Source organism: Orbicella franksi, chromosome 12 (assembly GCF_964199315.1).
Source record: "Orbicella franksi chromosome 12, jaOrbFran1.1, whole genome shotgun sequence".
Classification (NCBI taxonomy): Eukaryota; Metazoa; Cnidaria; class Anthozoa; order Scleractinia; family Merulinidae; genus Orbicella; species Orbicella franksi.
In genome coordinates this window covers 5,086,691-5,102,801 of record NC_138156.1, presented here as the reverse complement: position 1 = coordinate 5,102,801, position 16,111 = coordinate 5,086,691, and the positions used below count along the sequence as shown (strand labels likewise).

Genomic DNA, 16,111 nt, shown 5'->3' with positions numbered 1-16,111 from the left:
AGACTTAGTCGTACTTCTTAACCTATGCATGAACATGACGTGAGCCTGAACCACGTCCACGAAACGAAGCAACCTTAAAGAAGTTCTTTTGAAAATCTCGGCTAATTTACGTCACGATAATCTAAATCATTTTTCTGATGCAAACACTTACTTCATAATGAAGGAACCTCAAATTAAAAGTAATTTTGAAGGTTAGAAAAGTGGGGAATAAGAAAAATGTTTTATAAGTGTACAGCTAATCAAGGATAACCATGACTTAGAAAGATTGAGACTGTTTACAAGATATAACCCCTACCCCCTCCCCAAAGGCCACGTTTTCGGGACGTATCGTCAGCGGAGCAGCTCCTTTTAAACCCTCTCCCATCACTCCCTTAAATCCTGCAGCTTCTGATTAACATCTTTGATTTTTACATGAACTTTGCTAGAGGGACATTGAAATACCAGTGGATCAGCCAGTACGGTAGGTTAAAAGTTACTTATGCTACGAGCTAAGGTAGCTTTCACCAGTCTAGCACATGTATAAATGGGCGAGAATCTCGAAATACACGTGTGTAGATTTGAGAAAGAGCCAAATCTAGAATCTTCAAAAAGTCTAGTGAGCATTTTTGAGATCCCGACACCAAAACCGCAAAAGTGGCGCATCTCTAAACACGCGAGAACTTACTAGAGAAAAGAAAGTTAATATCGGCGAGAATCTCTTATTCCAGTACTGATCAAATCGACACTCTTCCACAAGTGAAATACACGTGCGTAGATTTGAGGGAGGGCTAAAAGTAGCATCTTTGAAAAGTTAGGTAAGCAGTGGTTGGAATCCCTACACCTAAAACGCTAGTGTGCCGCATCTCTGAACGCGCGAGAATTTACTAGAGAAACGAAAGTTGATATGGGCAAGAATCTCCAACCCAAGCACTGTCCAAATCGATAGACTTCCACAAGTGAAATACACGTGTGTAGACTTGGGGGAGGGCTAATCTAGCTTCTTCAAAAAGTGTACTGAGAATTTTTTGAGATCTAGACGCCAAAACCGCGAGTGTGGCACATCTCTAAACGCGTGAGAACTTACTGGAGAAAAGAAAGTTAATTATTTGTACTGTACAAATCGATATACTTCCACAAGTGAAATACACGTGTGTAGATTTGCGGGAGGGCTAACAGTAGCATCTTTAAAAAGTTAGATAAGCATTGCTTGGGATCCCTTACAAAAGAAAAGAAACTTGATATTGGCAAGAATCTCCAATCCAAACACTGTCCAAATCGATAGACTTCCACAAGTGAAATACATGTGTGTAGATTTGAGAAAGGGCCAAACCTAGCATCCTCAAAAAGTCCAGTAAGCCTAGTTTTGGATGCCTACACCAAAATCGCGAGTGTGGCGCATCTGTAAACGCGTAAAAACACGCAAGAAAGAAAAAATATAAATGGTCGAGAATCTCCAACCCAAACACTTTCCAAATGGATAGACTTCACTAAGTGAAATATACGTGTGCAGATTTGAGAAAGAGGCAAATCTAGCATCTTCAAAAAGTCTAGTAAGCATTTTGTGAGATTCCGACAATAAAACCGCGATAGTGGCGCATTTCTAAACGCGCGAGATCTGACTAGAGAAAAGAAAGTTAATATGGGCGAGAATCTCTTACTCAAGTTCTGATCAAATCGATAGACTTCCACAAGTGAAATACACGTGTGTAGATTTGGGAGAGGGCTAAAAGTAGCATCTTTAAAAAGTTAGGTAAACATTGGCTGGGATCCCTGCACCTAAAACGCGAGTGTGGCGCATCTCTAAACGCGCGAGAACTTACTAGAGAAAAGGAAGTTGATATGGGCAAGAATCTCCAACCCAAGCACTGTCCAAATCGATAGACTACCACAAGAGAATTACACTTGTGTAGATTTGGGGGAGGGCTAAAAGTAGCATCTTTGAAAAGTTAGGTAAGCATTGGTTGGGAACCCTGCGCCTAAAACGCGATTGTGGTGCATCTTTAAACGCGCGAAAACTTACCAAAGGTAAGAAACTTGATACGGGCGAGAATATCCAATACAAACACTGTGTTAATCGATAGACTTCCACAAGTGAAATACACGTGTGTAGATTTGGGGGAGGGCTAAGAGTAGCATCTTCAAAACGTCAGGTAAGCATTGGCTGGGATCCCTGCACCTAAAACGCGAGTGTGGCTTATCTCTAAACGCGCGAGAACTCTTGCAAGAAAAAAAAGTTGATATGCGCGAGAATCTCCAACCCAAACACTGTGCAAATCGATAGACTTCCACAAGTGAAATGCACGTGTGTAGATTTGAGAAAGGGCCAAACCTAGCATCCTCAAAAAGTCTTTTAAGCATAGGTTGAGATACCAACACCGAAATCGCGAGTGTGGCGCATCTCTAAACGCTCGAAAACACGCAAGAAAGAAAAAAATAAAAATGGGCGAGAATCTCCAACCCAACACTGTCCAAATCGGTAGACTTCCACAAGTGAAATACACGTTTGTACATTTGAAAAAGAGCCAAATCTAGCATCTTCAAAAAGTCCAGTAAGCATTGTTTGAGATCCCGACACCACAACCGCGAGTAAGGCGCATCTCTAAACGCGTGAGAACTTACTAGAGGAAAGAAAGTTTTTATGGGCGAGAATCTCTCACCCAAGCACTGTCCAAATCGATAGACTTCCACAAGTGAATTACACTTGTGTAGATTTGGGGAAGGGCTAAAAGTAGCATCTTTGAAAAGTTAGGTAAGCATTGGTTGGGAACCCTGCACCTAAAACGCGAGTGTGGCGCATCTCTAAACGCGCGAGAACTTACGAAAGAAAAGAAAGTTGATATGGGCGAGAATCTCCAACTCAAACACTCTGCAAATCGATAGACTTCAACAAGTGAAATACAGGTGTGTAGATTTGAGAAAGGGCCAAACCTAGCATCCTCAAATAGTCCAGTAAGCATAGTTTTAGATGCGGACACCGAAATCGCGACTGTGGCGCATCTCTAAACGCGCGAAAATACGCAAGAAAGAAAAAAAATGCACATGTGTGCTTTAAAGGATTGATATCTCCATCTTATGCTGGTACAATTTGGCCGGAATTGGTTTAGGAACTTTATGGTGGGTCACTGTTAGAGTCACACGTAACACCGACTAGCGGGTTCATCATCTCAAAATGACAATGCAGCTGAGTGATTACACATCTGAAATATGTATTTAAACTCACAACTGCTTTCGTTGTGGATAGCAATAAATTGACTATGCCTCATCTTTATCATAGAGGATCCTAAGCGCGTAAGACTGCCGGAGACGTGAAAAAACTTTATTTAGTTACATCTTTGACTAATTTTTGCCACGTTTACAGCATGCGGTCTTTATTTTTCAGGAGAATTTCAAGAACTCTGAATAGTCAGGTGAGCCAAAACCAACAAATGCACTGGATGTATAACTCCACTGATTTCATTTTTGTTAATTCCCTAAGAGCTAGGCAAGCATTAAATGGGGCCAAAATCCCTGGTTATATAATTCACTGGATGCGATCGTTCATGTGCTAAAATGACTACATATCTTAAGTAACATTTGTCGTTTTTCTGCTAAAAGTTCTATGTACTTATTATTATGAAGATTATTTAGCATGTAATTCAGATGCCAAAACAGCTGTATTAGTCCCGGGTTATGCAATTCCACTGTAGTCAGAAGCATTTGATATGTATTTGATTATAATAATTGAAATTACATTTTCCTCCTCGCAGATTAATAAAAACTACAGATATGGTATCTTATGACAATTAAACGCCCTGGTTTATGTTTAGCCCCCAGGTTTTCCCTCTCCCATGCACGCTGGAGAATACAACATTTTTCGGAAAACAAGAATTCCAGGAAAGGTAAACCACTTCTTTATCAACAATTTTAAAAACTGTATGCTTACCGATTGTAAGATGACTTTATGCTCACAGAGTTTTAGTTTCGATTGAGAAGATACATCCAAACGCCTCGTAGCTCGTCAAAAATACTCCACTGTGCGTCTTATTTTCAACTCTCTTTTCGGTGTTTGGAAATGTGGTCAAACACGGTGTTTCGATCATATTTTCGCGCCAAATTGTTTATGTATCCACCTGCACTGTTAAAAGCTCCATCCCCCCTGCCCCCTTCCCTTCCTCCCCCTTTTATAACAGGGATACATACCTGTAAGTCTGCCCGAGACTTTGGTGGCTTTTTAGTTTTCGTTTTCAGAAAATGATGACATCACATGAAAACGCTCTATTGGTCCGAACGCGTCACGTGACTGAATATGTCCGAGCTAAAACTAGGGGATATCTGAGTGATGCTCCCCAATTTCCAGATCCCACGTGTTGCGAAAAATATTTAAAGGATGATAAACACAATAGCCCCAATTCAACTTTAAAATTTCCCATGATAATATCCGAGGACAATTATCTCAGTGTATTTTCGCGCCAAATTGTGGCTCTCAGTGATATGCAAATTAACTATGAAATGGTATCTAAATAAATGCGCATGTGCCCAGCTGCCTGTGTCCCTGGTTTAATTTTTTTAGCCCCCAGCTAAAACAAGCGCAGGAAGCTACGACATGTTCAAAAAAAGAGGAATTCCAGGAAAGGTAAACCACTTCTTTGTAAGAACATTTAAAACTGCTTGCTTACAAATTTTAAGAGCTCGAGGGTTTTATGCTCAGTGAAGAAATGGCTTTTTTAAAGTGTGGTACAAAAGGGGACTTGCAAGACTTCTGACCATGACTCGTAAGGTTGGCCAAAACCAAAAAATAAACTGGGTGCATAATATTCACTGGTTTTCTAACTCTCTATGAGTTAGAGATATATTAAGCTCAAATCACTGGTGATATAATTGCGGTCACTTGATATGGTTACACGAATATAGTTTAATTAAAAAATATATTTTTTTAGCCCCCAGGTTATACCCCTTACACGCGCAGAGGAGAATACAACATTTTTGGGAAAAGAGGAATTCTACGAAAGGTAAACAACCACTTCTTTCTAAAACAATCCTCAAAACCGCCTGCTTACCAATTGCAAGATGACTTTATGCCCAAAGAAGAAATGGCTTAACCCTTTGAATACTAAACGCTCGCCAAATAATACCGTTTTTTACCGTTTAGTCAGGTTTTTTGGCTGCCATGACGCTAAATAAGCCTAAGTTTGGCTAAGATAGCTTTTTTTTTACCAAAAGGAGAGATTTTTCGAAGATTACGTACAAAATTGAGCAATATTTCAATTCCGGGCATGCGCATAAGCCAAAATTTGGACTTTGGACTTCTCTGCTGCCCTGAAAAGTTGGATGTTAGCTACGGGCGAAGCCTAGAAATGGAAAAATGGAGAAGACGCGTAAACTTGCCGTAAACAAAGAGAAGTGAATTTTACTCAAAATGACGCGAACATGGTTAATAGCTTTTCTCGCTTTTTGATTGGCTACTTAAAAAAGTCCATAAAATCTCATTGGTTAAAAAGTTGACAGTTTGACTGAGCTGGAATTTGAACTTGAAAGCTTGCAGAAATTAAAATTTTATCCGTCTGTACTCTTATTGATGATAAAAATGAGCCAATCAGCGCGCGAGAAATTAGACAGTTACTGTAAAAAAAAAAAAAAAGCGTTTGCGAGGATAGAAAAGTTATTATGCGTGGCTTGTGATGGTTCTTTCGCCAGCTCGCTGATTGGCTATATACAGCTTTCGGAAAAGGCACACAGCACAACAATGGAGGAGAAATGAAGGTGAGTTTTTAAATCTGGTTTCAATTCTCTGAACATCTATGAACCCAGTGTAGGTAGTTTTGTTACCGTCTGTCCCTGCTTTGTAGTTCACGTGGTTCTATGATCATGCTCCAAGCGACAATTGTAGCTTTATAAATGTCTATTGAAAGGAGAGGTTTTGCAGGAGTTGTTAAATTTTTCTCCAGAACTGAAAACGTATTTTATCAAGACCTTTTGTCTTTCACAATAGATAGGTAGCCATAGATATGTATGATGGTATCTTTTGACAATTAAACGCCATGATTTTTTTTTTTTTTTTTTTTAGCCACTACCTTCTCACACTATGCCAGGAGGCTATAATTTTTTTCAAAAAAGAGGAATTTTAAGACAGGTAAGTCACTTCTTTCTTAAAATTAAACTGCATGCTTACTGATCATGTAAGATGACTTTATGGCCAGAGAAGAAATGGCTTAATCAATATGTGTGGTACGCAGGGGACGTTAAGGATAACCAATCCTTTTGAAGTTCTAGTTTCATCAGATAGGAGACCCTCTAAGAACTTGACGTTTTACAACGATTAAGCTTGACAGCTGGGTTCCTCGTTTTATTACAAAGGACGTCTGAATTTCCCAGTTTTTGCGTTGCGTAAGGTCAAACTCGCGGAGGAGTTATCGCTCAAGTTTTTGCTAACTGAACAGTTCTCGCAGTAGTAGTATTATTACTTTCAATGTGTCGGTACTCTAGAGTGTTACACTTTCGTTTTAATTGCAAAACTCAATGATAGATGTTTCTGTTGCTTTACGGCCGTCATGTTGGTGCCCCTCGCAAGGGCACTAACATGGAGTCTCCATGCAAAGCTCTATAAATTTGGGTGAAACACTTCTCCACATAATGCGCGAATGAAAAACCGCACAGACCTAACTCAAGGTGAGGTTGTTTGTATATCAATCATCCATCATATCCCAGATTCTTGATTTAATTTCTTGAATGGTTAACACGATCTTTATTTTTGATTGCGTGACAGTGTAAACCAGCAAAAAGATTTCTGACCATAAATCGTAAGGTAGTCCAAAACCAACAAATAGGCTCCTGAGTGTATAGATATAATTTCGCTGATTTTACACGAGTAAGGTATAAATTAAGCCCAATTGAATTACCTGTGATGATTTACTGAATGTGGTCGCTTGACATGCTTGCACGAATAGAGAGGTGTGGTGTGGGGCTGGACGCCATTTCTCAGAGGTCTACTCAGAATTTTGAAGAGTGGAGCAGAAAGTGCCATGCTAACCACATTTTGGCACGCACCAGCAATTATAATTAAACTGCCTTTTTACTGATTGTAAGATCACTTTATGTTCAAGACTGGGAAATGGTTAATTCAAAGGACGGTTCTAGTTACAAACAAAGCAGAGACTTAAGAGTCTCGTACTTTCTTCATAACTTACGAATTAACTGTGCAAAGTTTAATTTTGAGAGGACCGTGCTGATCGTGCCAGACAAAAATTACTTATATCCGAAGACGAGGCGTATATGTAACTTTTATTTTAAGAATGTATGGTATTTTTAAGTGAAAATGACCCGCATATTTTCCTCTCGTGCGCGATAAAATGTATAGATAGTGTAAGATCGTTCCTTAACATGTCCCCCTGATTGGCTACTTACAGATTTGTTGTTTACTTATTTCAATTTCATTTACATTAGAGAAAAGGCAAAAAGCACAAAAAAGGAGGTCGAAAAAACGTGAGTTTGTCATCTGGTTTCAATTTTTGAACATCTATAGACCTACGTATACTGCAGTTTTGTTGCCGTTTGTAACTGCTAACAGGTCTAAGTATGATAAGAAATTTCGCTTTTTCATCATTGAGAAGCTGGGAGTTTGTCGTGGTTCAACCATAAGCGAATGTCGCTTATGCAACTTTGTATGGCAGTTATAGCACCTTGATGACTTAACAACTCATCTGGCCTGAAGGAGAGATATAATTGTGAATCATTCGCATAATAGTGAGAATCTGGAGGTGTCGTTCAATGACGATCCAGCCAAAAAAATATGCTTGAAGTTCCAAGCAGTGAGATACTCGCAACACATGGATGAAGAGCATTCTGTTATCCGGCCTCGAAGCACTGGAACAATCTACCGAGTAGCATATCCAGTCTTGACCCTCTTACAAGCTTTAAGTACTATCTTAAAACATATGTTTTTAAGCAGACTTTTAATTTGTTATAATTTACTATTGTTCACCTTGTGGTTTTATCAATCTTAATTACTTGTATACTTTATTTCTTTTTAATCATTTTATATAATTGTAAAGTGCATTTGATCATGTACGTCTTGGAAAATTGCGCTATAAAAGTTTCAATTATTATTATTATAATTATTATTATTATTATTATTATTATTATTATTATCATTATTATAATTATAATCGCTCCTTAACCAGCTTCCTGATTGGCTACTTACGGATTTGTTGTTTACTTGCTTCAATTTCATTTACATTAGAGAAAAGGCAAAAAACACAGAAAAGGAGGTCAAAAGAACGTGAGTTTGTCATCTGGTTTCAATATTCTGAACATCTATAGACCTACGTATACTGCAGATTTGCTGCCGGAGTTGTTTTTAAAATGTTTCTCCAGAACTAACTGGCTAAACACCGAACTTTATTGTTATCTAGTTTTTTCTTTTCACAATATATATAGGTAACCACAACCATTCAGCCAATGACGACAAACCACCCGGTAACAACCAGCCAACCGACGATAACCTCCCAAGACAAGGTGAGCACCAAACAAAATGGACCGAAACAAATGTGCAGTGTTTATGGCTCTGATGTCCTTGCTATAAAGATCGAGTTATGTACTAAAGTTCTTGCTTAGCTCACGGTTACCCATCAGCGAGTGAGATAAACATCTACATCGATAAAATGTTTTGTGCCAAATTGTATTTTAAGTTTCTGTAGTCCACATGGTCTACTCAGTGCGTATAGTTTAAATCGTATACAAGTATTTCGAAAGCTACATGTTCAACTTTTTTTGTCTGCAGTTCTCTCCGGCAATATCAAACGGTCAGATTCTCAGCGATGGATCATGCGTTTACGATTGTTTTGCACCAACTAACATTTTAATGTTAGTTGGTGAAATGCGGTGTCCGATTGTAAGACATTTTATCAGCGCTTCCCTTGCGAATTAAGAGCAACCAGAAAAATTCTTAGGTCGCTTGAATACCTATTTAGTCATTTTTCAAAGCTAGTAATCAAGCTTCCTTTATTAATTAACAGCCAACTACAAAGATGCCAGTGCCGGTCATACCCGGGGGAGGGGGTACTCCCAGAAAAGTTGGGTGGGGGTGTACGGCCCACTTCCCAAAACCCTTACCCTATTTATGACCAAAATCTGCTACTCTATTTATGACCTAGCGAAAAATTCGATACCCTATTTATGACCTTTGTAGCTGGAACAGTTGTCATAAACATAAGTTATGAAGGGCTCTTGTTGACGGTTTTATTGATAATGATGAAAAAGTAGCTTCTTCTAAGAAACATACCCAATTCAAGACTAGAGTGCTAAAACCATACCCCATTTATAACCAAAATGGCCAAAATCGATACCCTATTTATGACCAAAACGTCTGAAAAACCATACCCTTTAGGGCCGCACATACCTATATAGCCCATATAAAGGAATTCCCCCCCCCCCCCCGGGCGGTCATAGCACTATCCAAGTTGGTAAGTTCTTCATTCTCAGTATGAGTTAGAGTTTTCTTGCTTTACTTTTCACGAATGGCCTCGCTCGCGATGTTCAGTTTACTGGCCCTTGATGAGTCAGACGAGACTAACTGGAGTTCTTAATTGCAATTTTTTTCAACAAGAGAGGATAAAGAGAACCTATCCTTCAACATCTCCTGTTTTGCTTGACACAAAAAGGTCTGAGTCACGGAAATAGAAAAGGCGATACTCAAAGGCGGAAAATTTAAGAGAGAAAAATAAAACTGTAAAATGGGATGCCTCAGCCAATGAATTCGACAATTTTGAAGTCGAAAATTTAATTTTGTTGCGGTTTACTACTTGAAAGCCCTAAAACATGACACCACATTACCCAATCAAAACGCGTCATATGTCTGAGTCATGCGGTTGAACGCTCATCAGCGTCACGTGAGTAAATAAACAAATAAATTATGATGTTACATGCGGCAGATATGAAGGCTTTTGTGTCGTTGTTACAAAATGAAAGAAAAGAATTTATTTTCTGTACAGCAGCCTAAAGCTCACAGGATGGACTCTGCGCCAGGCATTTACTCCTCAGTTTTAGGACAGAGGGGATTTTTAAGAAAGGTATTTTAACCGTTTGTAAAGATTAAAGCACATGTAAAAAGTACTGAACATTGCTTAGCACGGGGTAAATTTCCTGATAAACCTACTGTAATAACAAATCCGCCAAAGAAGCTAGTGGAATAGGAATTTTCTCCATAGTATATATAATTCTGCACATAACTGAGCAATTATTCCACTAGCGTGCACTGGATGTGAGATGGTAGACAGCCAACGAAGCGCGTAGCGCCGAGTTCAATACATTCATCTCATATCCAACATGCGCAAGTGGAATAATTGTTTTATTCACGACGCCGCCAAAATATAGAAAACTTAAATGAAATAAAAATGAAAATGCACCCAACATTTTACGCACGCTTACCATATTTGTAGAGCATAATATAATTCCATAACGCAGTTTAAGGAAGCTTCTTTGAAATTTACACTATTAATTGAGCACAACTTTCAATACTGGAACTAACTTGTAATGGAAGCTCATGCGGGAATATCAAAAAAGAGATTAATGTCATTTGCATTAGTGAAAAGCCTCCGCGCATTAGCCTCAGTTAATTAGCTGTTTATAGTCACAAAGATATTCACAAAGATAACATCCTGTTTCATGTTTGTCCGTAAACTGGCGCACATTGAAATGGTATCCATTGTAAGAAACGCTTTTAGTTCCCCTTGGCCAAATTACAACATGCAGTATATTTTCATGTTCCTGTAAATACCCCGGTTCTTTTTCAAGGCTACTAATCTGATAACTGTTTTACTTTATTACCAGTCAGCGGCAACCAACACCGAGCCGAGACAAGCCACACCAGGCTCCCAGGTGATTATCTCCTCAAGACAGTTTGATTATTTTAATTTTTTCAAAATAGCCTAGGATGTGCTATACAGGTTAATAATGATTTTACGCCGTGTCTGACATCAATCTAGACCAGCGTTTTCAAGGAGATGGAACTAAGTTATAACTTACTTCGCCTCGGCCAGAAGGAACTTGAGTTTTACTGGATGCGCTCTTTTTTAAATAGTCCATCTTTGGCCATCTGTGCTTTTTGGTCTTTCAAGGCAACGTGAAGTAATGAAAAGAACATTAAAATTGTGAGATATATTACATACATACTAGTACAAAAAATTGTATTACACCAGATCTAGTGTGGAATAGTTTTTTAGGCCTTCCTAAGCAGTTCAGTTTTTCCTGGCAGATTGGTTTCTCAGACAAGATGCCAGGCCATTTCAAGATACCTGTTGGTAAAAGGGGAATCTCTAGAAAGGTCAGTTTTAAACCGCAGTGTTAGGAAGGTCAGTTTTAGAGCAGTGTTGTGTGTTGTTTCCGTTTTCTTGTTTGTCGATATCATAATAATATAATGGTAGTAGTGCTAACTGATAAACTATTCGAGGCGTATGGCGGAACGGACCGACAAGCGGGGTGGCTGGCTGTTTCGTTGTCTTATCCCTGTTATTATTTTTACATTAAAACGAAGTAAAAACCCACAAAAACAAGGCAACGTACCGTTATTGTTACGCTTATGTTGTTTTAAAATAGTCGCGCTGTTCAGATTAATATATAGTGATTTTACGAAGAGCCCGGCCTAACATCAATCTAGACCAGCGTTTTGAGGGAGATGGAACTAAGTTATAACTTGCTTTGTGTCGACCAGACGGAACTCGAATTTTTACTGGATCTCCTTTTTCTTATGTCATCGAAAGTATCTCTTTATTTTTTGTTTCGACACTTATAACTGTCGATCGACACTTTTAACTGTCGATCGACGGTTATAAGTGTCGATCGACAGTTATAAGAGGCGATCGACAGTTATTAAGTGTCGATCGACAGTTATAAGTGTCGATCGCCTCTTAAAACTGTCGATCGACACTTAATGAGTGTCGATCGACACTTATAACTATCGATCGACACTTCATAACTGTCGATCGCCTCTTATAACTGTCGATCGACAGTTAAAAGTGTCGATCGACAGTTATAAAAGGCGATCGACAGTTATTAAGTGTCGATCGACAGTTATAAGTGTCGATCGACAGTTATAAGTGTCGATCGACAGTTATTAAATGTCGATCGACAGTTATAAGTGTCGATCGACAGTTATTAAGTGTTGAAACAAAAAATAAAGAGATACTTTCGATGACCCTTCTAAGCCACCGTAGCTTCGTGATTTCAAGGTACCGCTTTCGCATGCTCTGTCAAGAAAGCGTAATCTTTTGCGAATCCACAGCTGGATAAAACAGTTACCTTTAAAAAACTCTAGACAAAGTCATTGTGTAAAAATAAGTACAAGCGACAAATCAATTTGAGAAAAACAATAAAAAATGTTCACCCCGACGGGCGAGTTAAATTGTTTACATGCGGGTTTAGCGACGTTGGGTTGGCGTCCCACAAATAAAGGACTTGAATTCTGAGTTTGTCTGTCTCGATGAGGAAGTGATAGTTTATATCACTGAGTTTTGCTTTCAATGCTCTCCATGGAAAAGCTTTTTTTAATGTTTGTCTCATCAACGACTGATGAAATCGGCACTTTGTGATTCGTTTTTAAAAAAAAAAAAAAAAAAAAAAACGTGAGTGTACTGGACTAATAACAAGGGTGTAATAATGGTTTGGCACGATTATGTGTTTATAACATCGGACTGAAAGCTACGCTATTCGTTCGTTAAAAGTCCTTAGATGTAAACCGTTAGACAAACGTTAAACGGCTCCAATCATCAGTTAGTACTAATTACGCAACCGTTAGAACGTTTTCGTCATCCGTTAGGCATACTTAGTTAGCCGTTAGAACGTTAGGAGAAAGCGTTAGAACGCTTTGATCATCCTTTAGGCACAATTAGATAACCGTTAGAACGTTAAGACAAAACGTTAGAACGCTGTGAAGGCCGTTAACTATCCGTTAGCTAAACGGATGAGCGTTAAGGTGCGTTTTCCCGTTCACTGTCATATATTATGACTGAATGACTCAATGACTCAATGACTCAATGACTGAGTAACTAACCGACTTACTGAGTGACTGACTGAATGACTGAGTGATTCGCTGATTGACTGATCAACTGATGTTTTCTTTGATTGGTCGACCAATCAATCGATCGAATGAAGGATTGTTTGATTGGTTGACTGATTGATTGATTGATTGATTGATTGATTGATAGATTGATTATCTCAATTGTTTATTCGTTTTTCTCTCATCAGTCTTTCGAATACCACACCTGAAGTATCCAAGAAGTCAAAGGGCATGGGTGGCGAAAAGTACGTGTTGCCATGGTAGCATAGCTATTTGGAAAGCACATTTGCTTCTTCAATAAAATGTTCTCGCCGGTAGAAAATAGAGCTTGAGTGAATTACGCACCTGTTGTGTTTGTTTTAATATGTTAATTATTGCTTTACACTTGGTAATGAGTAGACAAAGAAAGCTAACCATTCTGCATAGTTTAACAGCAATTTTACATCCATTTTCAACAGCTATGTTTTCTTATGAATTAATAAAAAACTGACGGCAAATTATAACTCCTAAGCTTAGTTGTTGAATTTTCGTAATATGCCTATTGAAAGTCCCTCCCACTTCCTATAAACCTCCCAGCCCTGATACAGGCTCATCTAGGGAATCATATTCGGGAGATAAGCCCCCTCCGGATATCAGCTCACCCCAATCCTACTTTTTCAAATTAATAATAAGCTTGAAAAAAATTACTGAATTCTAATTGGCGAAAAAAGAGTACACGGCTTCTTGTATCGTTAGAGTAGAAAAGCGTAATGCAGGTGCAAATTACAACGAAGATTTCCTAAGGTGTCCAAAGTTTATCCGGGGCCTTCCGAAGTTAGCCGAAGATAATCTGGAGAATTCCGAACACTTCACGCTCAGTTTCAAACACTATTTTCAATCCATGCTGTGCACAGCCTCTTCCCGGATTTGAGCTTCCCCAGCCTTGATATTTCTCAGGATTTATACAACTCCAAGGCTTTTAACAAGCATTTTTGAAACGATATAGCTGTCTTTCTGTTTTAGGAATATGATTTATAAAATAACTGAACTATTACGCGCGCTCTCATTGGTCGATAGATGTGTTTAGATGAGAGGATGGAAACAGTTGTAAACGCGGTTGTGACGTTTTAGATACGCGCGTATTTTGGAGAATTATTTTATAAAAGAAATAGAGCACTTTTTCCAAGTTTATATAGCCTCATCTAAACACTCGGGGACCGGGAGAATTCTTGAAAGTTATGCAAAACCGAGACATAGTCGAATTCTCCCAACCCTCCTCGTGTTTAGATGAGTGACTATTGAAACACGGAAAAAGTGCTCTATCACTTCATTATCGAACGAAATCATCAAATTAAGGGACCGTTCATTTTTTATAAGGTAGGGGGGGCTGGTGGGATTTGGGGGGGGCCATGCGAAAAAAAATGGCTTTCGAGGGGGGCCATCCCAAAAAATAAGGGAAAAAGGGGGGGTCACGTGAAATATTTTAGTAAAACTTTAAAATGGCATAATGTCTGAATATCAAAAAAATTGCTATAGAATAAACATAGAAGGCAGGATACAAATTTATTACAAACTTTCCTTCCGCTTTAAAAAAACGTTTGGCGACAAAAAGCATTTGTAGATACTGAAACAAAGTATTTAACACTGTTATTTTGGAATGAAACTTTCACTGGCACTCATCTTCATCTTTGCTGTCGTCGAGTTCTTCGTCGCCGCTTGTGCTGCTATGGGAGTCTCTTTCACCAATGCTGCAAGAAGCAGCAATGCTTTCCGTCAGAGTGTACTCTTCAGGGTACATGAAGGTGTAAACACAATCTCTGACTTCCTGCTCAAGGTTGGTGGTGATTCTGCTTCTTGCAGCATTGGTGAAATAATTCCCTTCCAAGAGCTGTGCGACGTATGGCCCATCTCTTCTAAATAACGACGTGGCAACATCCTCAACCTTAATACACTCTTCCGGGACGGCCGCTCTAGGAGGGTACACAAGGCATTGTGGAAGATCATTTCCTAGCGGGTTTCCAACACAGATTCCATAAACTCGTTGGACGTTGTTTTCAGTCCGCTTCCTCTCTCTTTCATTTGACTTTCTGCGGTTTTCTTTTTTCCTTCTCCTTTTGTTGATGTGCTGTTTGAGTATGCCCTTGAATATGCTGTTATAATTGCTCTTCTTATTTTCTAGTACTTCCATGTCCTGCGTGACCTTCGTCAACTTAGCTTCTATACATTTGATCTGCTTTACATTAAAACTGTGGGCAAATTCTTCGCCCTGCTTTAAAGCAAGCCCATTGGACTGAAAGAGTGTGGAATCGTGTTCCTTTACATCTTTCAATATGACATTCAACTTTTCCACCATTGCTCTGTGTTCTTTGATGGAGAAGTTCAGTTTTCTTCCATCACTGGGCTTCAACTGGTACCCTGACATGGAAAACTCACTCGCCCTTTCTGAACGGCCATCCGCACTTAGAAAGATTGCTTCTTTTTCTTAAACCAGTTCCTGACCATTCCTGCCTACCGGAATACCACTACCTCTCCTACCAGAAGACCCCAAAAGAAGGGCGTGATCCAGATGACTGGCAGCCAAGGGTCCAAGCGAAGAAAGAGCATGGAAGTGGCCGGCTGGTTTTATCTGACCCAGAGAGCGTTGCTCTATTTGCAGATAAGTTTATTGTCAAATCAAAGTTTGTGGTGGATTATCTTCAGCATCTTGAAGTGCTGGAATTTAAAAGGAAAAAGAGAGCAGAAGAAAAGGCAAAGTTAAGTAGGGACGCAAAAAATAAATCATATGAGGATTATCCTTGGACTGAGTTGTGCGAAGATCTAACCAAGCTTAAAACGCTACGTGTTCCAGAACTAAACAAGTACTTGAACCACCTCGGGCTGAAGCAGCATTTGAAAAGTAGCAAGAGTGAGAAAGTAAAGGCAATTGTAAGACATTCATGCTTGCAGCAGAAGAGTCCTCTCAGAGCTGGCCAACCAACACTGAAAAATGCCAGGACATTGACACAAAATGACAACAGGGCAAGTGCTGACAGCAGTGAAACGGATGAAAGTGACAATGATGAGTATGACAGTGATGCCATTGACTCTGGGGGAGAAGATGACTCAAGTGACGTCATTCTTGCATTC

The 16,111-nt window shown here is 39.2% G+C and overlaps 1 protein-coding gene across 1 annotated transcript in view; it reads left to right on the top strand.

The window, feature by feature from the left end:
* The window catches only part of LOC145463801 (uncharacterized), a 37,562-nt gene extending 24,347 nt beyond the window's left edge, over positions 1 to 13,215 (top strand). The window contains exons 9-19 of the mRNA XM_081447599.1: positions 4,529 to 4,591; positions 4,896 to 4,967; positions 5,653 to 5,718; positions 6,023 to 6,088; positions 7,399 to 7,437; positions 8,195 to 8,233; positions 8,392 to 8,469; positions 9,945 to 10,022; positions 10,783 to 10,830; positions 11,207 to 11,275; positions 13,195 to 13,215. Coding sequence (XP_081303725.1) covers positions 4,529 to 4,591; positions 4,896 to 4,967; positions 5,653 to 5,718; positions 6,023 to 6,088; positions 7,399 to 7,437; positions 8,195 to 8,233; positions 8,392 to 8,469; positions 9,945 to 10,022; positions 10,783 to 10,830; positions 11,207 to 11,275; positions 13,195 to 13,215 — 639 coding nt within the window. The remainder of the gene's footprint in view (positions 1 to 4,528; positions 4,592 to 4,895; positions 4,968 to 5,652; positions 5,719 to 6,022; positions 6,089 to 7,398; positions 7,438 to 8,194; positions 8,234 to 8,391; positions 8,470 to 9,944; positions 10,023 to 10,782; positions 10,831 to 11,206; positions 11,276 to 13,194) is intronic.
* The last annotated feature ends 2,896 nt before the right edge of the window (positions 13,216 to 16,111 follow it).